Source organism: Ipomoea triloba, chromosome 14 (genome assembly GCF_003576645.1).
Source record: "Ipomoea triloba cultivar NCNSP0323 chromosome 14, ASM357664v1".
NCBI classification, from domain to species: Eukaryota; Viridiplantae; Streptophyta; class Magnoliopsida; order Solanales; family Convolvulaceae; genus Ipomoea; species Ipomoea triloba.
The window spans coordinates 15,447,567-15,457,807 of record NC_044929.1 but is presented as its reverse complement, the minus strand read 5'-3'; the positions used below and the strand labels follow the sequence as shown (position 1 = coordinate 15,457,807).

Sequence of the window (10,241 nt, the reverse complement as noted above, 5' to 3'; positions counted from 1 at the left end):
AAGTGTAGTAAACTGAAAGGCAAAGCCGAAGGTTTAAATTTATATTGAATGTCAAAGACGATTACGATTACGTCAAAGACGATTACGATTTATACTATCAAAGACGATTACGAATTCTAGTAAATTCTTCAAAAAGTAAACAGTATATGGTCGGGGTACTGTTCATAATAACGACGTATTGCGGTTGAAAATCTTGATTTGTTATCTTGGTGTTATATACATTTGTGTCATACCAAATTGTATATTTGATCTTATTTCTCTAAATTTTCATTATGACATGATGAGAATATGATATATATCTAATCATCCAATTGATGATTAAATTTTGAGAGCATGAAGTATTATGGCTCGCATATTAGATATCACCATTTCATATATTATATGGTGAGTGCCCTGAATATTATGTGATAATTGTTTCTGTGTCACAACTTGCTCTCTTATGTGGTTATGTGAATTATCAAAATAAAATTTGGCATAATAAATATTTATTGTATGCCATAAAATTTATTCCATATAAGTGAGTTATTTTGATGTGCTATCATATCATATCATGGGATACTATAGACAACTATGCTCATCTTGGGTGCATACTATTTTCAAATATCATATGGAGAAAATTGAATATGATTCATGATATTTGATGTGATATCTAATTTTTAAAGACTATATGCTTGGAAGAAGCAAATGAATGCATCATCACTATTGATGAATGAGGAATTTGTCACTACAATATATGGTAGTGCAAAAATGATTAAAGGCTCCGGAAGAGCCAATATATTATTGCTGGAGGAACAAAATTGATGATTGATAATGCATTGTTCTCTCCAAAGTCTCACAGAAACCTACTGAGTTTCAAGGATATTCGAAATAACGGATATCATGTGGAGACTATAAAAGAAGGAAATGAAGAATTCCTTCAGATTACAAAGGCAATATCGGGAATGAAATATGCGATGGAAAAATTCCATGCTCTTCCCTTTGGATTATATTGCACAAGAATAAGTGCTATTAAAGCCAATCTTATCGTAAACGAAAAGTTTACTGATTCAAATAGTTTTAAGATTTGGCATGATCGATTGAGAAAAAGAATCGAGAATACAAATGGCCATACCTTGAGGAAACAGAAAATATTTCGAGGAGATGAATTCTCCTGCTCTGCATGTTCCCAAGGGAAATTGATTATAAGGTCATTACCAACAAAAGTTGGTATTAAATCACCTGTATAATTTATGAAGATCATTTCACGGCATTAGGGGGTGATATGAGCCCTAATTATTTTAAAAATTTGAATGCCGAGAAATTTTATGATATGAAAGGATCTTCAAGGTGATATATGTGGACCTATATTTTTCTATATTTTTTTTATTTTATAATGAAAAACAGAGTTTACACAAGCATTCACAAATTCAAAGCAAGCATTCACAAATTTTTGTATTTCTTGTTCTTAAATTCAAAGCATTCACAATACGCAAGCTTTGTTAGCTCTTTCCCCACTATTTACTCTCTAAACTTGGAAGAAGGGACAGTGACATTTCCGGCAATTGAATGGAGAAGAAGGACAAAGGCGGGTGAAAAGACCAAAATGCCCCCCTTATTAAACAAAATAAAATGAATTACAACTTTCCGACGACATTGGCTGGTGATTTGGCCGGGAGGACCAAATGTGTTAAAAATTGCATAGTCATGGGACTAAATTGTTAGTTTTTAAAGTAAAGTACTGAAATTAACAAGACACCTATAGTCATAGAACCAAAAGTGTAATTTTCTCTAAACATAAATGTGTAATCTAACCATCATCTTAGGCTTTTAGTTGGGATGGAGCACATGTTTCAATTTGGTATCAGAGTCAATGCATGCTAAAGGTAGGCGTATTGAGCATATATAATATATAAAAATAAATGTGTAATCTAACTATTAACTTAAGCTTTTAGTTGGGATGAAACACATGCTTCAATTACTACAATCTCTCAAGTGAATTTAAGAAATTAAAAAAGTTTTATGTTTTCTTTTTGTGATACTTTTGAGAATTTAAGAAATTTAAAACCTTTATGTTTTCTTTTTGTGATACTTGTATGATGTGTTCCCTGTCCAAACACCTGCCCATTCTGATGGTTAAAATGTATATCTGAAGACATTGGACAATGAACAACATCTATCATGTGGAGTGAAGTATAAAGTTGTATCCTGTGGACAATGAACATGATTGTTGGGAATTTTTGAAAAAAAAAAAAAAAAGAAAAGAAAAGCCTTACGAACGTTGACGGCTAACGACCAATCCTCTGACGCGCGAAAAATAACTTCTATATTATTCTCTCCGTCCGTTTAACGGTGTTGGGTTCTCCCAAAATTCTTCCCCACAAAGAGAGCTCACTTGCCACTTGAGCTACCCCACTGGGTTATAACTTCTATCTTATATACTACATATAATCAAGGTTCTTAAAAAAAAAAAAATAAAGAGTTTATTATCAAAATGGTCCTTCGCAAAAATTATCAATTTGATCATTGATAATTTTTCGTGCTCAATTAAGTTTTTGACTTTGAAAAATTTAACCAATTTGATCCTCAATTTATTTTGTCATTAGACATCCGTTAAAACACGACCAAATTGATAATTTTGCTATAGTCAAGAGACCATTTCAGCAATTAATTTTTCAGAAAAATTGTGCACATAATGACTGAAATGGTCCCTTGACTATAGTGAAATTACTAATTTGGTCCCGATTTAACAGATATCTAACGGTAAAATAAGCGGAGGACCAAAATGGTTAAATTTTTTAAAGTCGAGGATTAATTGGGCACGAAAAATTATCGAGGACCAAATTGATAATTTCGCAATAGTCGATGGACCATTCGATAATAAACTCAAAAATAAACTTTTATATATACTAGTGTAAAATTATATTTATTTTCCAATGTAAAACAATGGTTTTTTAAAAAGTTTTCCGAACTCCATTTTCTCAAGTTTAAATGGGTACATTTTGAAAATAAATTTCTCATTGAGTAACACTTGTGTGAGACCGTCTCATGGGTCTCAATCCGTGATGCGGGTCGAATCTTTGACATCATTAATCAAAGATCCAACCCGTATGAGACCCGTGAGACGGTCTCACATAAATTTTTGTATTTCTCATTTGCTCATATATATTTTCAGCGTATAATATATTAAATTAGATCTCTCACTTAGGAGAACCTGAATTAATATTGAAAGTACACCCACTAAAAATTATACCACAAAATTACCACACTAAATGTCATTTTAATCTAATTTTTTCATAATGATATTTATAATGTGAGAAACCTAGACTGATTTACCTCCCTGCTCCTTATGGCTCTTTGTCAACTAGGACCATATCGTGGCGTTCACCCATAATGCACATTCAGATAACAACTATAGGTTTTACCTTAACTCAAAGTAGAAAGTTGTAAACAACCAACGGTCCAGGAGAGAACTGAGAGCCAATCGTAGCCATCCACGTGTCCTGATCTAACGGATCAAAACACTATTTTTTTTTTAAAAACGTGGTGACGTTTTCGTAAATAATTGAATTTTGAAGTACAAGTAAATTGTGTTAAAATTGAAAGTAACAGTATCATATAGTGCACCTAAGTGCAAGTAAAATGTATTGAAAGTGCAACAAATAACGTACACTGTGTACTAAGATTTTGATGATACCAAAGATAGGAGTTTAGACGCCCAATTTGCTTAGTCAAGTAATCTTACCTTAGAACGAGCAAAAGGACGAACTGTTACGTTGTCCAAAGGTTATGTATTCGTGTTATTCAGCTTATTATCTCTTAGCTGATAAACCTCAAATCGTCTAATAAGTATCTTAAGGATGAGCCATGGATTGCAAAAACCGAAGACTTGAAGACATGAAGATCAGATAACAAGACCAAGATGTATCAAGAGGCCGAATCATGGAAGGGTCCACCTCTTGAAGATTATCATGGCCAAATGGTAAATAACAATCATTCGATGAGTCATGGGGCGAATGATAAAGTCAATCATTCGTTGTTGAGCAGGACAAGCTAGAAACATTCTCTGAGCGCGATAAATAGTCCGAAACCTTATAAATTGTAGACTAATTAACATCATTATAAGTCAAATTCCTTGTATCGCAAACATTTTTCTCTCAAATGCATATTATTCATACTCAATACAAAAATGTACGCAATACACGATCTCTTATACGTGCCTGAAATATAACAATCAAATAATTCTCTCAAACATTCTAACTCAATATACATTCGTATGTGACTAGCTATTACATTGCAAGTTTCATAAATTATGTACACTCATTATTTTTATTTGATCTTCGTTGGGCCATGCATTACGCGCATCGCGTGTATACCACTAGTACATACTACATAATACAAGAGTTGTATATGTTACCAAATATTACGCCATAGTTCATGGACCAAAAATTTACATTTTTCAAAAAAAAAAATAATAATAAAGTTACCAAAATATTCGTGTAATCACGATTCATTAATAATTAATTTGCTATTAATTAACATTTCAAATAGAAAAAATCCACTATATATATTCCCAGTTTAGTAAAAAAAAATTAATGATTAATTTTCTAAATTTAGCCAGCATGGATCTCAACCAGAATAAATAAATAAATAAATAAATAAATAAATAAATAAATAAATATATATATATATATATATATATATATATATATATATATATATAGACATACGGATTGTCTATCTAGTAGGTCTAACAGTTGAAAATAAAATACAAAATATGGATGTGATTAGTTTCATAAATATTACAAACTAGAGTTTGTAATATTATTTATGAAACACCCTATTTTTTCTTCATTTTTAACCGCTAGATCTGTTAGATGGATAGTTCATATTTGTCATCAGTTGTAACACAAAGACTTCTCATAGGAGCTAGGGTGTGTGTGTTAGGGATTGGATCATGTATGAATTTTATTTTAAATTTTATTTTTACTTTTTGTTGGCAAAAGTAAAAAGTAGTTGATGAATATAAAAAGTTTATCATCTCGCTATGAGATTAACATTATAACATATTTTTTTTGAAAACACATTATAACGTATATTTAGAAAGGAAGAGTAATAACATTTGTTTCCGACTTTATCTTTCTTTCATTAAAATAATAACTTGTACTATGTGCTTGAGTTCTTGTACAATTACAAATTCTTTCTAATTTTACATTTCTTCTTTATTTTTTTATTCCACATTTATTTAATAGCACGATACACTATTTTCAACTAGTATCTGATTATATTTGACTAGTAATCTCTATAACAAGTAATGACCAACAATGTGCAATTCATACTATTTTCATAAGTTTGGATAAAATCCTTGATTTAATGGATAGTGAAATTTTATGAACCAATTAGGTTTCGTAGCCTATAAAAGCAGCAACGAAATTGGTTCTTCCAAGCTCCAATGCAATAACTTGATTGAGTCATGGCAACACATTGCTTCTTTGCGGCTATTCTCCTCTTTGTCACCCTTCAAACAACAGGTTGTACGTTTGCATTTGCAATAGTATATATTAGACTTCCTTTATTTTAATTCTTTAATTTTCTATTTCAGAAGATAAGTTTATTAATGCTCATTAGTCTTTTTCTTCCCCATAAAAAAATTCTAATTCTAATTAATAAACGTACCATTGTTGCTTTGATAAAAAAAAAATGTAAATTTTTATAGTTTATTTTTTAATTTACTTTTTGTTATATTAAAAAAAAAAAAAAAAGAAAGAGGTTTTTGGAAAACTTGTAGAAACTTGATTAGTAAATTACTCAACCATGACTAGCTCAGTTTGTGGACAAGAACAAGATAGGATGTCAGTATGAGAGTTACACTTAGTAGTAGACTTCTTGTAGACATTAGACACTGGCCCTGTTTGGTAAAATGGCTGTTAGCTGATAGCTGTTAGGTTGTTAGTTGATTGGGTTAGAGGGTGTGGTTACTTGATAACATTAGCTGATTGTATAAAAGTGTTTGATAAATTAGTTGTTAGCTGATAATTATTTGATATAATTTCTTATCTCAAAAGACTAATTGAAAAAGTTGTTTGGAACAACTTTTTAAATTTTAGCATTTTGGAGTTACAAAAAATTGATTAACCAAACACTTATACTGATTTTTTAACTAAGACCCTGTTTGGTAAATGGTTGTTGGCTGATTGAGTTGGCTGTTTGGGTTAAAAGGTATGCTTTGTTAATAACATTAGCTGATTGTAAAAAGTTGTTTGATAGATTAGATGTTAGCTGATAGCTGTTTGGTATAATTTTTTTTCTCAAAAAGCTAATTAAAATGCTACTTTGAGTAGCCTTTTGAATTTTAGTATTTTAGAGTTACAAAAAGCTTATTAACCAAACAACTAATAGTAATCAAATAAGCCAAAATTGACTGATAGGCTGATTATTTACCAAACACAGCCTAGGTTAAACAACTAATAATGGTCAAATCAGCCAAAATTGACTGATATACTAACTATATTACGTGTTTACCAAAGAGGACCACTATCTGATCCCACATATCCTTCTGCTACTTAATGAGCCTTGAGTGATCTTGATTTATCATATATAGAGTTTTGTGGAGACCTGGGAAAAAGACGTGACTATAACGATTAATTAGGAGTAAATTGATTTGGATTTTGATGTTTATAATATATATATATATATATATATATATGCAGTGGCAGAATCGGTTGGTGTTTGTTATGGGAGGAATGGAGATGATTTGCCATCGGAAGCACAAGCGGTTAACCTGTACAAGCAATATGGGATAAGCAGCATGCGAGTTTTCGACCCCGTCCCGGCGGTTCTGGATGCTCTCAGGGGAACCCAAATCCAAGTCATTCTCTGCATCCCTAATCCCACCCTGCAATCGCTCACCGATCCCGCCGCTGCTGAGCGCTGGGTCCAAACATTTGTCAAAAACTACTATCCAGATGTGAAATTCAAGTACGTAGCTGTTGGGAACGAGGTTTTGCCTAACACCCCCACCGCTCAGTTCGCCGATTTCGTTCTCCCGGTGATGCAGAACGTGTACAATTCCTTGGCGGCTTCCGGGTTGCAGGAACGGATCAAGGTCTCCACGGCGACGTTCTCCGCGGTTCTGGCCAACACCTACCCGCCGTCAGAGAGCGTGTTCCGCCACGACGCCGCCGAGTTCGTCGTCCCGATTGTGCAGTTCCTGGCGGCGAAGAACTGCCCTCTGCTGGCGAATATTTACCCGTATTTCGCCCGCGTCGGCGACCCGGCCCACGTCCCCCTCGCGTTCGCGCTGTTCGAGAACTCCGCCCCCAACGACGCCGGATACACCAACCTGTTCGACGCAATGCTCGACGGGTTTTACTACGCCGCCGCTAAGGTAGCGGCGCCTAACATCGACGTTGTTGTTTCCGAGACCGGTTGGCCGTCTTCCGGCGGCGGTGATGCCGCCACCACTAACAATGCTCAGGCTTATTATAGGAACATGATTCGACATGTGAAGAATGGGACTGGAACGCCATTGAAGCCTGGAAAACCAATGGAGGTTTACCTGTTCGCCATGTTCGATGAAAATCTGAAAATTGGGGATGAAACTGAGAAGCATTTCGGCCTTTTCTTCCCCAATCAACAGCCAAAGTATCAAATTTCTTTCAAATAATTATATTCTTCGCCGCTCCTCAATAATAATGTTATCTTTTTTAATAAGGATTGATCCAGAAACTGTAGAATTGTTGTATTAAGTGGAATAATAAGTTTGAATCCCAAACTAGTATTTGGGCTAATGTAGATGAATTGAGATTCTATCTCTTCATTTCTCTCATTTTTTTCATTAGTCTCATCAGTTAATAGAATGCACATTTGAACACTGCAAGCATCCTCATTTGTTAAGTTTTTGGTGGATTTTAGGTTGCCAAGAGACGAGAGAAGAGAAATATGAGAAAAAAAGAAAAGGAAAAAAAAACAAGTCAAATAAAAAAAATAAAAATAAAAAGGTTGTTTAATGCCAGCCTGGCGCGTGGTGTTTAGGCTCCCGCTGGGCGCTTCTGGTATTTTTATTTATTTATTTATTTTTATGTGGTGGGCCACTAAATTTGACAAAAATCAATGCCTTCAGCAAGAACTCAATTTATGCTCTCTCATCCATATGTGCATTACCATATGTAAAAAACTTCTAAAATCTCCCTGGGGATGCTCTAAGGTTTGGTACCTTGCATTTTGGATCCCAATTCAAAACAACATTCAGATTATATGCTTCAATTAATATATTATGCGTTTGTAAATAAAAAGTACATATTTGTTAATTATATGTTAATTATATGGTAGATCTTGATCCACAGTATAACAATTGTTTGAACACATACACGGTGTAAGGTTGATATGAAATTTTTTAATGTTTTTAAAAAAGTGATTGATTAGATTTATTGATCAAATTAACCGAATAAACACTTAGTTTCTATAATATATGATAAAATTGCAAACTAATATAATTCAGATAAAATAGCAAATTAATTTATATTAAGTAATTTAATCTATATTTCATTTGATTATATTGTTTAATTGCCTTTAAAATTCGAGTTTGATTATTAATTTACAGTCAAATTAGCTTATACTTCAGGATAGTTGCGAAAATTGGCAAGGAGGATTCTTGTGCAAGCACCACCAAAAGCATGTGGTGGAAGTTGAAAGTTGAGCGATAATGAAGGGAATGGGGTGTGCTTAAAATAAGGGATATAGAAGTGATTAGTTACGGTCATTATACCGTGGACCATGGTCCACAATGCATTATGGACCATGGATCATGGCTAATACTACAGTTGTGTTGAATGGATACTGCAGTTGTGTTGAAAAGGAATTGCAGTTGCGCGAAACAAAGGTCGTGTCATCCGTCTGGAATTGCAGTTGTGTTGAAAGGATACTGCAGTTGTGTTGAACGGATGGACGGTCTCTGTTCCGCAGAATTGCAGTTTCCTTTCAACACAACTGCACCTATCCGTTCAACATAATTGCAGTATCAGCCATGATCATGATCCATAATGCATTATGGACCATGGTGCGCAATATAATTTGCGGATTAGTTATGAAGTAGGAGAGGGAAGAATAAATGTAGTTAGTGGGGCCAGTTGCCGAACTGCGTAATATGGTGTAATAAAAGTTGGATGAGCAAGGGGTGGCTTCGGATAGTTGAGCACATGTATCGAGAACAAAATTGTGTACCTAATTATTTGGCAAATATTACTGCACAACAAAATGTTTGTTGGCGTGAATTTTCTGAGCCTCCACAGGGCATGTTGGAATTATGGGGTGTTTGGTCTTTGGTGGGAAGGAAAGAATTAGTGGAAAAAGAAATATAATTTGGCAGGAAAAAGATAAAGTGTAATTAAAGTAGGAATTCAAATTACATTATTTGATAGGAGATGAATTGAATTATTGGGAATGAATTGAATTATTGGGAATATAACAGGGCATTTGGTTGGAGGGAAGGAATTCGTGGGAAAAGAATTCAAAGGAACATTCACGAAAGTTGTATATAAATAATGCATATAAAGAATACAAATTTTGAATAGTTGTTGCATATAAGGATTTAAATGAACATACACAAAAAGAAGTCGAAGAATAAAATACACGCTATAATTTAGAAGGGAAAGTCATGCATCAATTTTAGATTTAAAAAAGGAAGGGGTAGTTTTCTCTCAAGATTATCTTATTTTCTTCCTAAAATCAATGAAATTAAAATCCTTGGGGTGTGGGGTGTGGGGGGGGGGGGCATAAGAGGTTGAAGAGAAAGAGTTACGGAAGTGCTAAGGTTGGGTTCATTTGTAAGAAGGGAAGGTTGATAGTGGTTGTGTATGTTGGTCCCAAGGGGATGGGTACAAGTCTAGAGGGGGGGGTGAATAGACTTGTATAAGATTTTGCAAATCTTTTCGACCTCTCGTGTGTATTGAACTTAGGATGTTTAGGTTCGATACTCACGAGGTGAAGACAAAGTTTATGCGCAGCGGAAATGTTATCCCCTTTTAGTTAGCACGAGAGTTAGTTCGAGAGGTGTGATTATATGCAGTGCAATCGAGAAGGTTAGCGAGAGATAAAACAGAAAGTAAATGCAAGAGAGATTTTTAAGTGGTTCGGCCAACCCGCCTACGTCCACTCTTCTTCCAGAAACTCCCTGGAAGGATTGCACTAAAAACTTCCCCTTTTTAGTACAATATCGAGCGCTTGAGCTTTGATCACGAAGCCCGCCTCAAGCCTCAGGTTTTTCG

At 34.1% G+C, this 10,241-nt stretch overlaps 1 protein-coding gene across 1 annotated transcript; it reads left to right on the top strand.

Moving 5' to 3' along the window:
• The first annotated feature begins 5,432 nt into the window (after positions 1 to 5,432).
• LOC116005286 (glucan endo-1,3-beta-glucosidase, acidic-like) lies at positions 5,433 to 7,806 on the top strand. Its single transcript, XM_031245549.1, has 2 exons — positions 5,433 to 5,507; positions 6,687 to 7,806. Exons 1-2 carry the CDS (start codon positions 5,450 to 5,452, stop codon positions 7,640 to 7,642), a joined length of 1,014 nt encoding a protein of 337 aa, XP_031101409.1. The 5' UTR covers positions 5,433 to 5,449; the 3' UTR covers positions 7,643 to 7,806.
• The last annotated feature ends 2,435 nt before the right edge of the window (positions 7,807 to 10,241 follow it).

What these genes read in the sequence shown, in the direction of transcription:
- LOC116005286 (XM_031245549.1), top strand. Translation starts at nt 5,450, where the DNA reads ATGGCAACACATTGCTTCTTTGCGGCTATTCTCCTCTTTGTCACCCTT. An exon ending in TGTCACCCTTCAAACAACAG is followed by an intron (nt 5,508 to 6,686) that starts GTTGTACGTTTG and finishes ATATATATGCAG; the next exon opens with TGGCAGAATCGGTTGGTGTT.